Here is a 20,526-nt window from a genome sequence, read left to right as displayed (position 1 = left end):
AGCCAGGGCTACACAGAGAAATCCTGTCCCGGAAAAAAACAAACAAACAAACCAAAAACAGAAATGGCTGAGAAAAACCTAAAGAAACGTTCACCATGCTTAGCCACCAGGGGATCAGAAATTAAAACTGCTTTTGGGATTTCATCTTACATCAGTCAAAATGGCCAAAATCAATAAAACAAATGACAGCATATGCTGACAGGGATTCGAAGAAAATGGACCACTTATTTATTGCTGTTGGAAGTACAAACCTGTTTGGCCACTATGCAAACCAGTGTGGCAGGTCCTCAGGAAGCTGGGGTTCTATCTCCCTCAAGATCCAGATCTTGACACCACTCTTGGACAGCTACTGGACAGACGCTGTGCCTGCTATAGAGACACTTGCTCATCCGTGTTCAATGCTTCCCCATACATCATAGCCAGAAATAGCCTAGATGCCCATCAACTGAGAAGTAATGAAACTGGGGTTCATTTACACAGTGAAACTATTCGGCTGTTTGTTCGTTTTTTAAAGGAATTATGATAGTCTCCGATGAATAAATGGGGCTAGGGGAAAAATCCTGTTTTCTCTTGTATGCAGCTATTTGCTTTTAAACCATCGAGATGTGTGCTATAATCCATATATCCACAGTGGTTAGGGGCGTAGTAAGGGACTAGTGTTGAGGAGAGGATTTCCCAAAGAAAGAGAAATAGAATATATTGTTAAGGAGAGACAGGGAAAGGAGGGACTAGAGTGGGAAGATTAAATGAGGAGGGAGATGGGAGAGTAGATGGCAGAGGAAGGAATACGGGAAGGGCCATTATACTGCGGAGGCTTCCTAAAATAAATACATGTATGAAAGAGAGATACGTAGAATCACCAAAGAATGGGGGAGACTGTGCCCCAACTAAAAACCTTTCGCCACCAGATGAAACTTCCAGTGCCAGAATTGCAAAGGATCCCCGCTGTAAACCCACGAATATCTCAGGCTATTGGTTGCTCTCCACAAACTGACAGGAAGGCTCTATTGCAGAAGAGAACACCCATGTCTCTCACTGAACATGGATAAGGCATGCTGCTGCCATACCAGAGCCTGTGCCTCTACTGAATAGCATTCCAGTACTCTGTATGCTAACTACCAGAGGAGAAAGGCATCATCAATTGAGCTGCAATGTTGCAACCTTCAACAGTAACCTGCCCAGGAAATATGCTGGTGTCAGAGTAACACAGATAACGAGCCTTACGGCCCATGAAATGGAAACCATGCCTGACCACTGGATGGCCAAGAGCCTGAGAGTAGACAAGCCATGGCCCAGGGAAAAACCAAATACCGGTGCTCTACTAAAAGAACATACAATAAAATGGCTCCTAATGGCACACTCTTTCTTTACTGATGGATCAGTGCCTTGCTTAGTCGTCCTCAGAAAAACGTCTTCTCACAGTAGATGGGAACTGATACACAGACCCACAACTGGACAGTGTACAGTTAGTGAGAGATTCACAGTACTCAGTCCTAAAGGTCTCTTCCTCCAGCTTCTGCCCTCGGGAATTGGGGAGGTATGGGGAAGAGGAGGCAGAGGGATTTGAAGAGCCAGAGGGGAGAAAGGACTCCAAGAAAACTGTCTGCCTAACACAACAGGACACAACAAAGTGTGACACCATGCCACAGCATCAGCACAGGTTCAAGCCGGATGAGACCCAAGCACAGAATGGAGGAAGTGGACGCAGGGCCCCAGTCCTGAGCAGTTCTGTATGTGTGTTGGAGGCTGTTGTACAGAATTTTTTCTGTGATTTTCTTTTTTTTTTTTTTTTGTATTTTTTTTAAAGAGAAAGAAAGGGTGTGGAGTGGAGTTGGGTGGGCAGAGAGGATAGGTGGGGGACAGAAGAGAGGAAAAGCCCAATCAGGATGTATTGTATAAAATGCTTTTCAAATAAGAATTTCTTAACTAAAAGCAGTGATAGTCTTCACTCCAGAAACTCTTTCCTGGCACTGCCAGACAGAGGGGCACAGGAGAGACAAGCTGGCCAAGCTGGGAGGGGGCTGGGTTAAAATTTAAGAGACTTGAGAAGCCTCCAAGAGATAGAATAGAGTCACAGACAGGTCCATTCTCAATTCCCTCAACAGCATTAACTGGCAAAGGCTCAGCAGAAGGGCAAAGAGAAATGATTCCTGCACATTTCAAACCCAAAGCTGGGCCTCAGCACCAACTTATAGGAGGGAAAAAAGAGGGGAGGAAGATGTGAATAGGTTATAGCTAGAATACACTCACTCCTCCTGAGTCTCACTGATACTTGCCCCCAAAACAGGCCAGAATGATAACTGCATTCTCCATAGGAGTACCAAATGTAGATTTAACTGGTAACCTGTGGTGGTGCACACCTGTAATCCCAGCACTTGGGAGATGGAAGCAGGAAGGTCCTCCTCACTACAAAACGAGTTCAAGGCCATCCGGGTCTACATGAGACCCTGTCTCAACAAAATAGAAGGTAACTCACATCTCTTCATCTATGGAAACACTTTAGTATGCTCATACATCCCAAACTCCCAAGCAGAAATGCTGGCATTTCAAATGCTTCAAAGAAATGCAAATCCTCCCTTTTCATCTTCAAAGCCAAATCATTACATTATTTTTAAGAAGTTAAATTAGTAAATGCAAAAAAAGGAAAGCTTCGGGTACAAGACACAGTCATTCTCTCTGCATGTAAGTTAATGGTTTCCTGTGTTTAATCAGGATGCTTGCATTCTAAATGTCATAGCTGCAGATAAACCTAAGTAGAATAAAAGAAAAGAATTCTTACACAATACTCTTATCATATAACACCCACATTGGATGCCGACTGATCGCTGTTTTAAATTTATTTGTGTGGTGTTTGAGATGAACCCCAGAACTGCACATGTTCTACACAACGCTTAACCACTGAGCTCTAGTCCAGTGTGTGGCTGATAAAGCTAGTTTAGGGTCAGGCTTCCAGTGAACATTATTCTACACTCTTCCAGGTTCTTAGGAGTCCTGACAGCAAGGACTCAATACACCCAGCCCTTCCTTAAGCCAACACCAGCAGAGGGAGTGAGATTTTCAAACTTCCACTGATATTTCCAAGAAATATCAATGTTGTCTCTTGGTTTCTGGTTTGAGCAATTACAGAAATGACCTTGCTTTTTATCCCCCAGTATTAGACCAGAAGCAGTTTTTTCTCCTTCAGGAAGCAAGTGGCTATCTTTTCCCCTGTAGTAAGAGCCAAGGCTTCAAAGAGATAATGGAGCTGAACTGAAATAGCAGAGCTACTCTTGCCATTTGTTAATATTACATGGGTCTTCATCTTCCAGAATGATACAAATGGCTCAGCCCACTGTGGGCTCAGGCTTCAGCCCATAGGGAAGCATGCAGTAGGCAGAGAACTAGGTGCTGTTCAGAGCACAGATGCGCCAGGTCCCCTGCTCTCTGTTTAGCCTCTTCTTCCTTTACAGCAGTGGAAACCGAAATAAAGCCAAAGCAATGGGAGTGTCTAGATCCTCGGCAGACACTTCAGTGTCAAAAATCACCACAAACCCATTCTTACTGCAAGAGACCAACACATGTCACCCAATCCAAGAAGTTATCAAGATGCTAAGAGCATGAAACCTATGTCAAAGCAGGACTCTTCATGATGGCTAGATGTCTGCAGTCCACTTCGGCCTTAATGTATCAACATCCATCCCAGCCTGTACGCCAAGAACAGACAAGAGTCTTCATGCCTAGGAAGCTATCCAGTGACTTTAAGGTCTCTGGACAGCTCCCCTCTGGTTGATGTTCTGACATCCTACTCTGACTCCTATCAAACATTTAGAGTGCCGACTGTGTTCCAGACACTATTCTCAAGAACACAAGCATGGCATTGCATATTCTCTCGGTATTCGAATGAGGAAGAGAGTCTACTGGATTAAAAATAAATTAATTGGACTGGAGAGATGGCTCAGCAGTTAGGAGCACTGGCTGGTCTTCCAGAGGTCCTGAGTTCAATTCCCAGCCACCACATGGTGGCTCACAACCATCTGTAATGGAAGCCTTCTTGTGTTGTCTCTGAGGTGAGCAACAGTGTACTCATACATGAAATAAATAATTTTTTTTAAAAATTAATTAATTAAAGGCTATGCAATCTGTGCCTTGTAGAAAGGCGGGTTCACACAGGAAGATAGAAAGAGAAAGCTTTTCATAGGCTATGATGTCTGAGCTGACTCTTGGCAGTTAAGGGACTTCAGGTGGAAAAGCATGTAGATAAGGAGACAACGGACTTGCAAGGCAGGAAAATATGGCTGCTCAGGGTCACTCAGTGGAGCTTATTCAACATCACTTGGAATGAATGCATGGAAGGGATCAGCTTGTCCCACTGAGGAATGTGGGGGTACCCCTGTCAACAGTTAAGGTCTCAGAGGATCTAAATGAAGTCACAGGAACCTACCGAAGTGTGGTGACTTACTTAGAAAGTGTTTTCAAAGACCAGCGTTAGTTTGCAGAATGTAAAGATCATGAAAAAGTGGACATGAGAATTCTCAACACAAAATCTGGCGATAGTGATGCAGCATTCACGCATGGGGATAACTGGCTCGATGTGAGAAGAGGTGATGCCCATGAGAAGGGCACAGGCAATGGAGTTTATGACCATTCCCACTTGTACTGAGTTCCCTGTCTGGTTTTACAGATGAGAAAAAAACAATAAAGTAAGAGTCATATAAGTTCACAGCTGAAAGCAACACCCTGATTAAATGGGTCCTGAGCTTGGATCATAAGATCAAGCAATGCCTGAACACAAATGGGAGAATGACCCAGGAATACGTAATGAAGGAAAATGTTGAAAATACTCCTGGCACAAGAATTCTTACTATGCATGTAATTTTTGAGTACCACCGGCTCATGATTCATAGAGTAAAACGTGACTTCCAAATTACAAACAAAAATGGCTACTTGGGACACTACATGGAAGATCGACTTCAAAGCCATGAAGCTCCCTGAAGCCCTGAGAAGGAATTGCAGCACACCTCGTGTGACGTTCTCATCTGGTTCACCAGTCCCAGCAGAACTAACTGTGGTCTGCAAACTTTCTGAGCCAAGCTCCTGAAAAGTGACCAAGTGACAAGCAGAGGTGGAATGGCAGGCTTCCAAAACTTGCCTCCCAAGAGAGCAGTTACTTACAAACTTAGCAACTGTCCAGAGAACTTACACAAGCCGTTGACATCCAACATACTGGAGATACCCCTGTCACTCATGTCCACTTCCGGCTGGTTCTTCTCCCTGCTCTCCTCCACCAGCTTCTTCAGTGACTTGGACATGTTCTGTAGCAAAGGACAACAAAGCACGTGGATGATGGCAAAAATGGGAGTCTGGGGGTTGTGGGGCAGGTTAAGGCAGGAAGGGAGCAGAGGCCCAGGCTGAATTCTCCAGGGCTGCCTAGGGGAGAGTGGGTATCACCATGGAGTCCTTAGTGGGAGGACTTGGACCCCGCACACTCACCGCAGAGCAACACCTGGGTGGGTGTGATTGGGGACCTGCAGGGGAAACTCGGGTGGAGATCGATGAGCTGGATGAGCGAAAACAGGATCCGGCAGCAGGAACACACCCTGTCCCGGCGATTGCGCAGGCGCACACAAAATCCGGCCAGCCCCACGCCCCTCCCGGCCTGACACTTCCCAAATTTGGAGAATTGTTTCCAGCTGTGGCTCTAGGCGAGGCTCTGCCCACTGAAGAAACTGGACCCGGAGGCCGACCAATCGTACACGTTTTAGTCTCAGAGACTCCGCCCTGCCCTGAGGAACGCCCATCTTCTTGGTTTGGAACAGCAAAATGCATGTGATCTAGATTCTGCGCATGCTCAGTAAGCTAGCTGAAGGACAAAGTTCTGTGGGCGGAAGCAGGGGATTCTAAGCTGGGCGCTGGTACCGAGGTAGACTCTGAGAATGCAGCTTGTGTTGAGGGGTTTGGAGTTCAGTCCTGAGAAATCCACAAGTCAGGTACTCTCTTTTGTCCTGCGTCCTTCGTTGCCGGTCCCCTCCCACGGAGAGTTGTTACCGTGAGTCCCTCGTGTGCCCCTGGCTGTCGCAGACGTGGTGGAGGTATGAGGTCTGGATTATGGTAAAGATTCTGAAGACAAAGATTCCGCCCGGAACTTATGTCCTCAGCTGGTAGCTCACAGGTTTCTGTATCTAACTGTTTTGCTCCCGTCCTTTTGGTCTTGGGAACTGGAATCTATCTCTCTTAGGGTTAGATGCTAACAGTAAACCACGACTACGTCAGAAGTCTGAGTTGATCTTGGCTCTTAGAACTCTCCCACTTTCTTCAAATAGGATGGATAGATAGGTAGATAGATAGATAGATAGATAGATAGATAGATAGATAGATAAACTTTCTGCTGACCCTCTGGGTTTTACCTCCCAATGACTAGATCTTGATGACCCAGTAAAAAACTTAATCTTAGTGACAATTTCACACTATTAAATAGGGAATCATTCCAGAATTATTCCCCTGGCATTAGGTACATGACAGATAAGCAGTCAGACAGACAGGCAGAAGTTTAGACACACATATATAAGCAATGAGCCAAGCAGGTACTAGAAAAAGATTCGGCACTTTGAATTTGAAAGCAGAAATTTCTCCTTAAACACACTTCAGATGAAAAGTTGATACTTGCACTGCAGGCAACTTGCATTGTCCAGGCCTCTTCACTTCTTAAGCTAGACATTTGCTGAGAGCACTGATCTAGCACAGACTCATACAAGCTCTGGATGCAGTTTCAGTTTCTGCTAGTCCTCTGAGCCCAAAGCATCAATATTTATTAGTGCTTTTTGAAAGGTTACTGATATTTTTCCTCTGGCCGTTTCTGATGGAGATAGTTTTACTATATAAGTTTAAAGCATCATTTAGGGCTGGTGTAACAAAATGCCATAATTCTGAAGGCTGAAAGCCCAAAGTCAAATGCAGGAAGATTTGATTTCTTCTACCCCTACCCTGCCCCCTTAGCCTGGAGACTGCCGCCTTTCTCTGTACCCTCACGTTACTTTCCCTCACCCCAGTTCAGTTCATCCTCCACGCAGCTATGATGACCACAACAGATCTGTTGCATCATGACCTTCCCCTTCTTCCTCTAATGGATATTTCTTTTTCTCAACAGCTCTGAAGACAATAAGTTTAACCTTATCTCTGTTTGCTAAGTCGGTTTGTTTCAACAGTCTACTTTTATTGGCTCCTCGGACAAGAGTCTTTTTTGGTAATTGATCTTAGTTAACATTTCATGTTCAAGCCTGAAGACCTTGGCTGATTTTTCTGCATGATTTGTGTTGTTTCCTGATTCCCCTCTCACTGTTGTAAGCTGATTTGTTTCCGTCTAAGTCTGCATCCACTTCTCCCTGAGTTACCTGTTTCGTTTCTTTAGAGACAAGAATACAGTTTTGTGCAGAAAGTCATCCCCAACCTGCCTTTGCTGGTGCAGGGGAATGGCAGTTATGACTGTCAGTTATACTACTTCCCCTACCTCATGCCTTACCATCTCTCACTGCAACAGGCAGCCACACACGCAAACAACTCCTGGACCAGCAATTCCCATCTCTGTTGGGCTGCTGTCTTGAAATTATCTGGGGAAACAAGTCCCCTTTGATGTGTTTATTATAAAAAGATAAAGAGAAAGGGGGTATATTCTAGGGGGGGGGTGAGGCATAGGGGGAAGGGGTGTCTCAGTGGCTCCATGCAGAGGCATCCTTTTCCCCTAAGGAACCAGCTACATAAGGGTATAGTATAGAATAGAGTTTATTCAAAGCATGGGGAGGAGAGTTAAGAGGGTAGCAGAGAGAGAAGGAGAGGAAGAAAAGAGAAGTAGAGGCTGGCCCATGGCCATGAGTACTTGGGGAGATGGGTAATGGAAGGGAATGGGGAACGGAAGAGCAAGAGAGAAGCAAGAGATCAAGAGAACAAGAGAAGGAGGAGGGGACAAGCAGCCCCTTTTATAGTGGGTCAAGCCTACCTGGCTGTTACCAGGTAACTGTGGGGTGGAGTTTAGATAGAATGCAAACACCTTTATCAACACATTTCCATCCGCTCTCTCTGAATTTTCTAGAAATTAGTTTTACCCTTGTTTGAGAGAGAAGGAAAAAATAAACTGTGTTTTGCTACTCTTATAACATTCAACACATTATACTTCCAAAACTTTCTGGAGGAGGCCATTTCTACATCCCAAACCATTCTCCAGCAGGTACCAGTTGCATCCTACAGTTTATCTCAACTCCGACACTGTACAGATGCAGTTAACATCAGATCCCACAAGTAGGGAAGCTCAGTGCATGCCCAAGACTCCTGCATCCCAGGTGTTCACAAATCTCAAGTTGTAAATGGGTCATCATCAGAGCTTCTGAGGGCTGGCTCTAAATAAAATTGTCAAATCCATTTCCTCTAGCTAAGTTCATCCTCGGACTGTACACAGGAACACAGGGTTTATAGCCCTTGTCATTTGAATATGAATAATCCCTCACAGGCTCATGTCCTAGCGAATAGGAGGTAGGGCCTCCCTGGAGAGAGACAGCTTGATCTCAGTTGGTTTCCACAGAACGATAGTATCCACCATGAGAAGGATCCATGCTTTTCCAAGATGCACACTACTATATGTCCAGGAAGTGTGACTATAGAATTGAAGAATGCTTACTCAATATTATCATGTAATTCTAAAGTTGAAAACTTATTTAAAAAAAAAAAAGAGGCAAAGCTCTATAATATTTCCAAGGTAGACGTCTAGGCCTGAGGGGACATACTTAGGTGGTCAGACAGTAGCCACCCCAAAAGCATAAGCTCTGTATGCACAGCAAAGGGGAAATGGACTCTGAGTTTTTAAAGGACTCCTCACCATGAAGAAAACCCTGGTTGTGCTTGCTCTCTTTGTGGGGGTGAATGCGTGATCTTTTTCTGTCTTAAGACATGAGAAGTTCCCAGAAGCCAGATCAATATGGCCTCATGCATGGATGACATCATGGTCTTCTTGCATTTGCTCCCTTGTTCAGCTTGTCAAGGTCCTTTGGATTTAATGATGTTATCCACTGCTTTACATACAGCATTATCCACAAACTTTAGATATATGCATAGCTAATGGAAGCAGAGCTGTTTACGGTGACGCTTCGTTGGTGCCGCTCTGTTCCATACAGAAACAATTTCTTCAGTGTTTGAGCGTTGAAGTCAGCTGAAGCAACAACACTCTCATTCAGCACAGGTCTCTAAGACTTTGCTTAGCACGATTAACCTGTACTAAGTTTCTTTCTGTCAAGTTGTCTGGCCTGCCGGAGGCCATGGCAATCTGTGAAAGCACTTGGCTTCCTTGTGGAAGGGAAGTAGTGGGTACCACTCTTAGTTCCCCACCTGGAGGCAACAACATGCTGTAGGATGTTCTCAGTCTTGACAAAGCTGCGGAGCTAGGGCACCTGAGATGACACACTCTGATACACAACTGCAACACACTGTGATCCCCACCGCTCAGGGACGAGCTGGCATACGCAAGGTTTTGTTTTGTGGGTCTGTGCATCTTTTATACTTGTTAATAATATAACTGTCTACAAATATGCTCTGTATTCTTGGCTTAACTTGAATAGAAATGTACAAAATATGCTTCAGGACTAGAGCATGGTCCTTCTTGGAACATTATTTCTTTGAGAATTTGCTTTTACTAACATCTTTTAAACAGAGACAGCCAGCTTTTACAACCAAATATTCATTGGCTTCTTGTCTGTTACGGCAGTAGCTTGAAATAAGGCCTGAAGGGTAACATGAAGTTGTTAAATAAAATACACATAGAATAAGAACTGATGGCCTGTGTGAGTTGTAACTACCAGGCTGGAAGTATGATGTATTTCTGTATGATGTGGGCAGTATGCTATGCAGAATACCAGGGCTTGAGTTGTGTGAGAAAGGTGTGTGCAAAGCTAGAGAGAGGAACAGTCGCTGTGCAATGGAGAGTAAGGCTGATTTTTTTTTTCTGAAAATTTAGTGTGCTGTGGTTTGAGTCTGACAGGCCCCGGCCCCTCATGGCTATTGGATTGGAACAGTTAGTTGGGTGCCAGCTGGTGTAGCCATTTGGGGGGCTGCAGAACCTTTGTTCTCCAGCTGGTGGCGCTGTTTGGGGAGGCCATAAAAGCCTGGGCAGGAGGAACTGGGGCCCTAGGGCTTACTTTAAGTGCTTCGCTTCCTGGTTTTCTGCCAAGTGAGTGGTACTGCACATGATCCTACTGCATGGCCCACCATGCCCTTTTCAGTGTGATAGAAACAAACCCAAGGAGGAGAAGTCGGAGTTCGTGTTGGGAAGCTGTTTCAGAGGCCACAATAAATCTTCTAGCGCACGTCACAGTGAAAACCTGATCGCGATGGGTTAAAAATGGAGACGATGGAACTGTATGGTTTTAAGAAATGTTTATTACCCGTACTTTGACTTTTGTATAGTGGAAACAATACAGCTATTTGTATCACCAACTTTTAGAAATGTACATCAATGTGCCAGGATACTTTCTACCCTTTAAAGAATGTTTTAAAAGGCCTCCGCTAAATGGTGCATCCAGTCAAGGATGGCGTGTACACCTGAGTGGAACACCACCAGGCTCTGCCTTCAGAACACCAAATGTAGAAAATTGGTAATGCACGTTCTCTTGTAAAGGCCATAGAAGCTCAGTCCGTGTTTGATGGCGTGGGCGGAGGTGGGGATGAAAACCTCAGAGTTCTGGACAGGGTTGCCTCTGATGGCGTGGGGCGGAGCCAGCGGGGTTACACAGGGCTCTCCTGATTCAGCTACTCCACATGATTTCAAATCCTGAAGAAACGGTTGCATACTCCGCATGAAATCTTATGAAGACCCGGTTTGATGAAGCATGAAAGGGTGCTACCACAGTGTCCTGAAATTGAGGAGGAGGGGAAGAAAGGTTATTTTTTAAAACAAACATATTTCTAGAAATATCAGCATACTTAAAGTGTTACCTATAGAAACTCTATAGAAGTTCTAAGAGTGAAGCAGCATATATTTCTAACTATAACACACCAATAATTAGTGCATTAATTAATACAACAGAATGCCTCCAGAGACAGAAGGCTGCAAGGCGATGGTTGGGAAGGTAATGGTGGGCCCCACTGGTCTTTTCTGTGTATCTGAACTAATGTGAACAATGGCACGCATAAGTGCTGTGCCATAAAGCACGTGCACACCACCCCAGCCAGGCTGCTGGTGTTAGCACATGCACACCACTCCAGCCAGGCTGGTGTTAGCACATACAGACCCTCACACAACCGCCAGGTTGCTGGTGTCAGCACATGCAGATCCTCACACAACCGCCAGGCTGCTGGTGCTTTATCTTAGCATTTAGTTCTTATTTCTTTTATTCTTATGCTTTATATGATAGGTTAACATTGTGAAATGTTAATAAAATAAGTGGAAAACTCATTACATATGGAAAGGAGTATACTTTGATAATGGATACAGCATATCCATATCTCCTTGGATTTAAGATGACACTGGGCTACAGGAGGGAGTCATCCACCTTCCAGCGCCTCTGTCCTTCATCTGCAAAGTCCAGAGTGAACTCTTCCTGCAGCACAGGCTGCCAACTGTGGCTTCAAATAGATCTGACTGCTTGGAAGGTACTCAGATCTACACACAGCAGCCATACAAAGACAACAAAGTTATCTCTCTCATTTTATCCTGCATATAATAGCAACAGGGTGCCTACTGGTGCCAAGATCAAATTCTCTCCCCATGTAACCGATTTCCCCATATTAAGATATAGTTAGCATATGTTCCCCAGAGCTGTAACGGTGGATATAGTTGGGGAGAAGTTACTTTCGAAACCCAGGGGCTTTGTTTAGTAATCCAGGCTGCACTCAGATACATGGGAAATAATACATCAAAAAAAGTTTCTTCATCAATGTGGGAAGGTGTTAGTGGAGGATCGATAAGTTATAAACAGTTTAAAAGATGCAGATATGTGTATGCATTCAGATATGCAAATATGTGTGCTCACGTATGCAAATGTGTGTACGGATTCAAATATACAAATGTGTGTATGTATTCAAAGAAAGGTAAGTCGTGAGTACATAGAATTCTCAAACTTTTAAACTTACGATGTACTTTCTAATGTTTCTAAAAATAAAATCTTACGAGCTTTAAAATGTTTTATATTTTTTTAATTCTCTAGACATTCAGTGATATAATTCTTGCCTTGTTTGATTCAAAGGGCCGTGCGAATAAAAAGGAGAAAAATTAAAAACAGTGCCCTAACTCCCTGGTAAGGTTTGATTTTGTAGCTTTTAGTGGTAACTGAAATATGACATATCTGCCACTAGATAGCGCTCATACTCCCAAAATAGAAAACCACTGAATTACAACTTTTTTTTTTTTTTTTTTTGGTTTGCATGTGCCTGTAGTTACCGTTACAGTCACTGTTTAAAAATCACATGTTAAAATGTGAAATTTTACATGTGAAAATGTAAAATTGCTTGTTTACTCACGATGCCACAGAACGGTCCAAAGGGTGGTGAGTTGGCATCTGGACCATTAAAGAGTATGAGGTAGTTCTGGTCACAGCCACCTGGAGAGTCGATACTGAGAAAGGGAAACCCAACAGAGACAGGCCTTCCAGAAGGAGCAACGATGGTCCATTCACAGTGAGTGTGGTTTGCGTAGCTGTCGGGAAAGCCAGGGTTGGCTAATATACCTTCGTTGCCCAAAAGAGTCCCTCCACAGCCTGCAAAGAAAGAATGGACAAAGGTTCCATTTAGCAAAATAGAAACCATCCAGCTTGCTTTCCCACACAGGTAGAAAGCGCCCAACATGGAAACCCTCCTCTTGGTTGAAAGCCCCTCCAGGCTCATCCCCACTGGATATTCCTTTCCCAGTGGCTGTGACCCAAGGTACTTCCTCCGGGACTATTCTTTGCTAACCTCAAGCTAGGAACAAACTGGAAAACAATACAATAGTTACCCCGGGAGAAAAGTCTCCATCTGCATGCTTTGAGGGTACAGCGGACTCCCTAAGCATAGAAAATATTAATGACTGCGAAAATCAACTCACATTCTGTGGCACGGCCAGACTGACGACTGACGACTGACGTTACAGCTTAGATGCTACAACAAAACTCATCAGGCCCACGCTAGCAGTTCTAAGACCTACACAACTTCTAAATCTGGTACAATGCCTGGAGCAGGGTCACCTTGATTTTTATTTTGTAGGTCTCCAGATATTATAAAATTGAAGTACTGAAGGTATCCCTCTTTTCTCGAGCTAAATGTGTTCATGTGACTTAAATTTCCTGCTATTTAATCAACAGTGGACCAGAAATTCAAGAAGACATTTATCACCCTGAAGTAGCAATTACGACACAGGACTGCCACCAAACGACAGGAACCATGAAGGACTGAGCTTCTCATAGACACATACCATGAGACGTGCATACACACAGTCACATGTGCAGCCCACTGCTCACTGTGGATAGAGCCAGCTGCCTGCGCACACCCAAATTTGGTCCTGACTTGTCCTGTGATTTCATTTACTGAATTCTCAAAGAGAACTCCTGGGTATTCGATCCGAAGAACAAAAATAACATTTACATGGGAATGTTTACAGTGTTTACATTGTCAGACCTTTTATATGAAAATTTCAGTCTTTTATATCATAGAAATGATAAATAATTGTAGGCTTTTGAAAATTCAGTACTCTCATTGTTAAGAAATTTGCATCTTTAACAGAAAATCATCAGGCGCAGACCTAATGTGATGAAGACCATATTCCTATTTCCTGTAATGTTATTTCCTGTGGTGGACACCTCATCAGCCCACAGAAGCTTCCCTCAGAGTGAGCATCTTACCAGTAGGAGAGGAGGTCCAGATAATTTCATATCCATGGTGGGTGTCTGAGTCATCGCTGTGAAAGTGCAGATACAGTTCATTGCTCTGGGAGAAGATGGGGTTGGGCAGCAGGTTGCTGCAGTACTTGCCAAGCAGTGGTGAACTGCTGCTGCTGCCGTTTCTTACCTGTGAAAACCCACCATTGGTTACCCATCCGATCACCTCTGTTTCAGCTCATCACTAACACTTGAGGTAAATCCAGTAGGTTTGTTTTGGTATTGTTTTCTGAGACAGTATCACCTTCTTAGCTCGGGCTAGCTTGGGCTAGCTCAAGCTAGCCTGACACTCCCATTATTCCTGTCAGGCCACTCAGACTCCAGAATAGGAAATGGGGCTTTACATATTCAAGTATTTGTAGATGAAAACATATAAGAATTTACAGCACTCGCCATTTGCATTGGGATTTAGAAATATCTGATAAACTATAGCCTCAGAAACACTGACATTCTTGTGATATACTAGCCGGTGCCATGATCCTACAGAGTGTTATGTGTGCACACATTTTGAGGAATGCACAGTGGGCTTTCAAAGGGGAAGGGGCACCACTGTTTGGCCTGTTTCCAGTTGTACTTTATTCCTGGGATCACAGTGGGGGTCAGGGGAAGGATGCTTCCCACTGGAAAGCTTAAAGTGGCCACAATGAACAAAGAACACTGAAGATCAAAAGCAAATCTTTTCCTTGTGGGAAAAGTCAATGGCTCCATGTGCCTATAATATCCCTCACCCTGTAGACCTGCATGGAAAAGCTGGTGTTAGCGTGTACATGTTCAATGTGAGAAGCTACCCCACTTCCCTTCATCGTTCCATAGTCCAGAATCTGGCTAGCCTTTAGAGTCACTGCAGTCTGCAGAAGTGTACATTTACTTGGGCATCTTAGCTGGGGGGGCTCCTTCTATACCTAGGCAATGGCAAGTGATGCACACTGGGTTCTTCTCTTAAATGTTTAAACAAAATATCTCTGGCTAGGACAGACTGGTCAGTTCCCTCCAAGTACGTGGGATAGCTGACACATTTAAGAACGCTACAAGGCTTGATCCGCTCCCCCCATACTCTCAACATTAAGTTTCTTTCCTTTGGGATCCTCTTTTAAATCACTTCTGCGAGATCGGGGGAGGAGAGACCCACTGCTTAGAGCTTACCACATTCACTTTTCTGAGAAGGATGAGGCATAGCTCATGAATTATGCAGAAGCATGTACATTGGAGAGGGGAGTTGGAGGCACACTCACAGGGAGGGTCTAGCCATGCCCTCCCTGCTAGAAATGCACTAGAATCCTCATGGAAGACTTCTATTCCCACCATAGCTAAAGTCATAGAACACCAGGGCTCCCTGCAGAGCTCTCCTGGAGCTCCAGAGGCAGATGTGTTTCTGAGGCCTGTGTAGTGGCTTCTTTCTGCTAATGTAACAGGAAGTTCCCCATCATTCTCTGGAAAGGGGGAGGATGTCTGGCTGGCATAGCTGTCACCATCCAATGTTGAAAAGTAAGTCTTCACTTTCCAGCATCCAGATGGCAAAAGGCCAAGATTAAGTAGGGCCAGTATCTAGTACCTTGGGTTAGGGATGGATTAAGACTATGACTCGGGGTTAACAAGGGACTCTAGCCCTTTTCTACATCCCTCTCTTTTTGTTTGTGCACATATCTGTTTCATACAAACATCTGGTTTTGTGGATGTGTAAGCGTGTAAATCCGAGCTTAACTCCCTGACGAGCACAAACAGCACAGCTTCTGTGTCTTCATTTCTTCCCTTTTCTCATCCCCTGCCATGGAAAATACCCCCAAGAGGAATCACGAGCTTTCCCCGGGAATTCACAACTCAATAAGGATTCCAGTTAACAGCAGATTCAGTTCAATCTGAGATGGGAGCTTTCCTACATAGTAAGGTAAGAGGAAGCCTGTGGGAGCTGAACACATAGGCAGAGAGTATCTACTGGAACTCCATTCTCCTCCAGGTAGTCCGCTACACAGGGGACAGGGGGCCAGAAACAAGGCCACTGGAGATGAGCTGGTGACCAGAAAGGCAGGAAATCTGTTAGCATTACAAAGTAGCAGGAAAAAAGGCTGACAGAAAAGAAAGGTTACCAGGAAAGGGGCAGCATGAATCCAGAAGTTATTTATCCCTCAAAAATTCTGGAGAGCATATTTGGCATATAATAAAGCTAACTAAATATGGAAATATTAACTACCCTGAGCTGATTAATACATATTATATATGTGTTTGGAATATCACACTGCACCCCAACGTATGCTCAGCTAAAATAGTGATTAAGCTTTTAATGATGTGATCAAAGAGGCAGTTTGAGAAGAAAGGAAACTGAGTCAGGAGTGGAAGCTGTAGACATCTTCCAGAGTCTTTCCTGTAGAGCGACAAGGCCAATGGAGAGAGCCTGGGGGAATCTGTCGACTCAGTTAGAGCCAAGATGCTGTGCTTGCTCACTGCCCCGGGAACAGTGTGTAAACACCTTTGCAGGTAACCCGCCCTTGCCCATGACATTCCATTCAGCCTGCAGGTTGGAACTCAGATCCATGTTCCTTTGAAAAATCTCTGTCCCATTGCTGAGTGGTGCCATGACAGATTGTGACACTGCCACCCAACCATGATTCCACTGCTGTAGCTGGAATCTGCTCAGTACGCATTTGTAGGATGAAAGAATACTGACTAGCTTAATAAAATAGAGATGTTGAATTAATATCTCGAGAAAAAAATTCTTAGTAATCCATCATGTTCTTATGTAATCCATTTAAATTATATGCAAATATGTATTACCTCCAAGAAGTCATTCATGCATTGTCTTGAATCTTCCAGCTGAAACCAGTAAAAAAAGAGGGAAATTCTGTGGTTCTGCGGGGCTCTGAGAATGATGGAGCAGTCCAGGTTATTGGCATAGCCCTGAGGCCACCCAGGACTCTTTAGATTGCCAAATGCTTGGTTGTATTCTCTGTTGCAGTCTTAGAGAAAAACAGGATTCATAGTTAATGTGCAGGTCCAAATATTTAGTAGTCTTGATAACAACAGTGGTTTTATAGTCCACTGAATCTGAGCAACATTCAAAAAGGGCTCCAGCCTCTTGGCTTGAATAAGAAAACAGGGACCTGAGAGATGCTGAGCACTGCGCATGTTCAGTTGCTGTGTAGCGGCTTGCGCATGCGGAGCCCCCACGTGCAGGCTCAGCTGCTGTGCAGCGGCTTCCTCATGTGGGCAGCCCCCCATAGCAGCTGCCGTGACATGAGTTGTTCATGCCCCCTCGTAAAGAGTGGCAGTGCAAGTCCCTTTTGAAGAGCACTCCAGCATCTTCTGAACTCTTCTGCTCACATGGTTGATACTTGGACCTTTTCCAGACCCAAAGCTCACCCTCCCAGATATCATCTGTGTAGGGTTTCCTTTGCTAAACTGTTCCTTTTTATTCAATTCACATATTTCTTTTTACATTTTTTCCTTTTTTTTTTCATAAACAAAAACCAAAAGTAATTATGTTCAAATCAAATTCTGCTGTAGTTTTGGTCAAGGTAAAAAACCATCCTTACATGAAGTAGTCTCTGGAAACTCTTCCAATCATTGAAATCAAGTAATTTCTTCAAGGCACTGTGGTCATTTACAAAATAATTTCCTAAGGTAAAGTGATTCCCACCACTGTGACCACACCAAAAGTTACTGAACTGTGAACTTTATATACGTTATAAAGCTTAGTTTCCAATAAGCTAAATTGAACCTTACTTCACATGGAGATAGTTTACCTTAACAACAACTTATCTGTTCACAAAACTTATCTCCAACAATGATGGTCATCAAAGCTGCTTTTCCCGATAAACATGAGGCTTTAGGCTCACCTGCAATCTCATAGGTGAAATACACTCGAGAGTTTCTGTTTAAGAAGTCAGATTTGAAAACAACAACTGCGGTACTCGTTGAGGAATAGAACACGGGCAAGGTTGTATAGTTTGCACCGCAGAACTGAGTCACTTGGTTTCCATTAGTCTGAAATGAAACGGAAGCCATGTTGCATGAGATTTGGCTTCAGGACAGTAAAGCTACACCAGATAGTAAACTGTACTAAGCATGTGACTTCAACAGCTCTAGTCTCAGATGCCAGGAAACACTTAGCATTAACCAGGGAATTGAGCAGTGTCCTGCCTCCCTAGAGGTGTGGGACATAAGGAACCCAGCTTCTGCTAAAACCATGAGCAGACGTGTCTCTACAGAAACCAAAGCTGCTCCCTCTTGAGCCATATCACAGTGAAAGTGTGTGTGTTCTTGTTGGAAGCAGAGCCAGGGCATGTAAACTCCCTACAGGTCTAGAGTTCTTCCTCTAGTTACCCCTGTTCTAGAGTTCTATTAGGTTAGGCAGAGGTGGAAGTACTCTGGTGAGCTTCCCCTTCAGTTGTCCCTGGCACTTGGTACCTATAATAATGGCCTTGTTCTCTTCAGCAGCACTTTGGCAGTCCTCATCCCCTGTCAAATGTTCAGAGTAAATGCCTAATAATTTCTACACGTACAAGCAAGTATCCCAGGCATTGAACAACAGCCCCTGTCACATTACCCTTATGACTGAAGTACATGTAGTTCTTGGTCTCTGTCTGAAGGCACATGCTCCAACCTTGTTTCTAGACTCCTGAGTTATTAGTCTGTCTCATTGACCTACTTAGCCTTCCATATTGTTTAAGTTTGTCCTAAGTTTGTCTGATGTAACCTTTAAACTTTAACTGAATTGCTAAAGCCTCCCCCTAGTGTTTATATCCCAAGATTTTCAACTTTGTAATCGTATGTGACTCTCATGTATCCAGCAGCTCATGAAGGTTTGCTCCACAGCTTACTGGGTAAACATAGTACAAGACAGTGGGGTGGGCTCTTCTGTGTTGTTCATTATGGCGTCTATCTTCTGTGGTGTCTTAGCTCATAATAATTTTCTATGTCCCAGGTGTGTTCTGAAGCCTTAAAGGCCTTGAGTATTTTTATAGACAGCACACTAAACGTCCTCAATTGTAGTATTTGCAGCCAGTCCAGCTGCTGTTGTGTACCACAGCTGCCTGTACATGTTATTTTTGTGCCCTGATGAGGAATCTGCCCTGATTTGCATTATTTGTAAAGTGATAGGAAACTCAAAGTGCTTTGAGCGAAAGGGTCTCATTGTACTTGGCTCTAAGTTCTTCCACTGGGGCTTCCATTGGGGTACAGGAATTCTGTGCTGCAACCACTGCTAGGGGAGTGATGCTTAACCTCGTTTCTCAACCACCTCGGGATCCTTAGAGTAACCTTGGTCTCTAGGATCTATGCGGCACTCAGCTCATCTCCAGCATGTGCATCTCTGACCCTCCACATCGAGTCAAGCTGGACTTTTGTCACTGAGCTAGAGACTTGTAAGAAGTGAGAAAGCCCAGCTTTATAACAAGGAGGGCCTTGAAAACAAGGAGGGCCTTGTTCATTATGGCGTCTATCTTCTGTGACAGGTGGAGCTCCATTTAAGCAAGGCCTTGGGCATTCAAATATGGCCTCTGACAGTAAGTATGTTAACTGTTTACCCAACTGCAGACTCCAATAGTTTCAGGGTATGAGCTCAGACTATGGGTCTTGAATTGAAATATTTTCTTTGGTAGCCTTACTGCTTTCCCCATTCTACCCACCAATTGAGGAGATGATCATGCTCAGATCTCTGGGTCCTTCTCACACCAGCTGTTGTGCCATCTTTCCCCATGGGAAACTAAGATTCCACTGTTTATCTCTTTGAGCCCAAAAGCTTCTGTTTCCCTTTTTATTCTCTCAGTTTGCGGCAATTGTAGCCCTACTAGATAGATAGACACAAAATGGTCTCTTAGCTGTTTTTCCTGTGTTCTGTATGGGACCCTCCAGTTCACCTGTACATAGCCTGTTAGCTACAGATGTAGTTCTCCAGGTGTGGCCCATGGAGCTCTGGGGTTATGGCAGAATACAAGAGATGCTCATCAAACATTGATTAATGTGTGTTAGGCAGATCAATCGGTGTCTGCAGGGGGCCCTAGGAATGTGTTTTGTTTTTTTTTGTTTTTTTTGTTTTTTTGTAATTCTTATGTCTTTTTACTTCTTTTTTTTTTAACCACATTCATTACACTGAGAAATCTTTTTATTTGTATGAATTAATTTTGCAATCTGGACTAATGGTAAAGAGAAATCAGATTCTTTTTATCCTACTGTTTTTATCCTACTGTTTATAGGTATGGTGTTCCCCTTCATTATGGGTTCTTTTGCATCTTTGAAGATACCTCTGATGGTAAGTGGTTTATTACATGGCTCACACTTCTAGCATCCTTTCTATAAAGCGATCGGAATATGATTATATTCGTAAATCTTCCTATCATGTCAGTCAGGCCACGTTTATAAAGTGAACCAGGACAAAGAGAAGAATTTTCACAATAATAATAGTCGTAGGGTTTTTTTTTTTCTTTGCAGTGTGAGTTTGTGGAAGTCCCAAATAAAGTTGTTAAACCAATTAATTTCAAAGTTTTATCACATCCAGACAGTCTGCATAAAGTTGGGGCTACTACATATATTCTATTCATGCTGGGAGACAGATGGTTGTTCTCCTATCAATATCTCTATGCTCACATGGCATGTGTCCATTGTGACACATTACATACCCATTAAATGCACAATAGCTCCACAAAGTTTGACATTTTCAGGAATGTGC

General features: G+C 43.8%; 2 protein-coding genes across 3 annotated transcripts in view; both read right to left on the bottom strand.

Annotated features, from left to right (window-relative positions):
- Positions 1–5,736, bottom strand: part of Rsu1 (Ras suppressor protein 1) — a 194,962-nt gene extending 189,226 nt beyond the window's left edge. For both annotated transcript variants that reach the window (XM_021149442.2, XM_021149446.3), the window contains exons 1-2: positions 5,470–5,736; positions 5,180–5,291 (exon numbers count right to left, since the gene is read on the bottom strand). In XM_021149442.2, coding sequence (XP_021005101.1) covers positions 5,180–5,288 — 109 coding nt within the window. In that variant the 5' untranslated portion in view covers positions 5,289–5,291; positions 5,470–5,736. The remainder of the gene's footprint in view (positions 1–5,179; positions 5,292–5,469) is intronic.
- A 4,619-nt stretch (positions 5,737–10,355) lies between these two features.
- Cubn (cubilin) overlaps positions 10,356–20,526 on the bottom strand; it is a 222,434-nt gene continuing 212,263 nt past the window's right edge. The window contains exons 63-67 of the mRNA XM_021155681.3: positions 17,696–17,843; positions 16,635–16,816; positions 13,830–13,995; positions 12,475–12,710; positions 10,356–10,868 (exon numbers count right to left, since the gene is read on the bottom strand). Of these exons, the coding sequence (XP_021011340.1) occupies positions 10,761–10,868; positions 12,475–12,710; positions 13,830–13,995; positions 16,635–16,816; positions 17,696–17,843 (840 nt within the window). The 3' untranslated portion in view covers positions 10,356–10,760. The remainder of the gene's footprint in view (positions 10,869–12,474; positions 12,711–13,829; positions 13,996–16,634; positions 16,817–17,695; positions 17,844–20,526) is intronic.

The sequence above is a fragment of the Mus caroli genome, unplaced genomic scaffold, assembly GCF_978045245.1.
Source record: "Mus caroli unplaced genomic scaffold, Mus_caroli_1 scaffold_2, whole genome shotgun sequence".
NCBI classification, from domain to species: Eukaryota; Metazoa; Chordata; class Mammalia; order Rodentia; family Muridae; genus Mus; species Mus caroli.
This window is presented reverse-complemented; position numbering and strand designations above follow the sequence as displayed.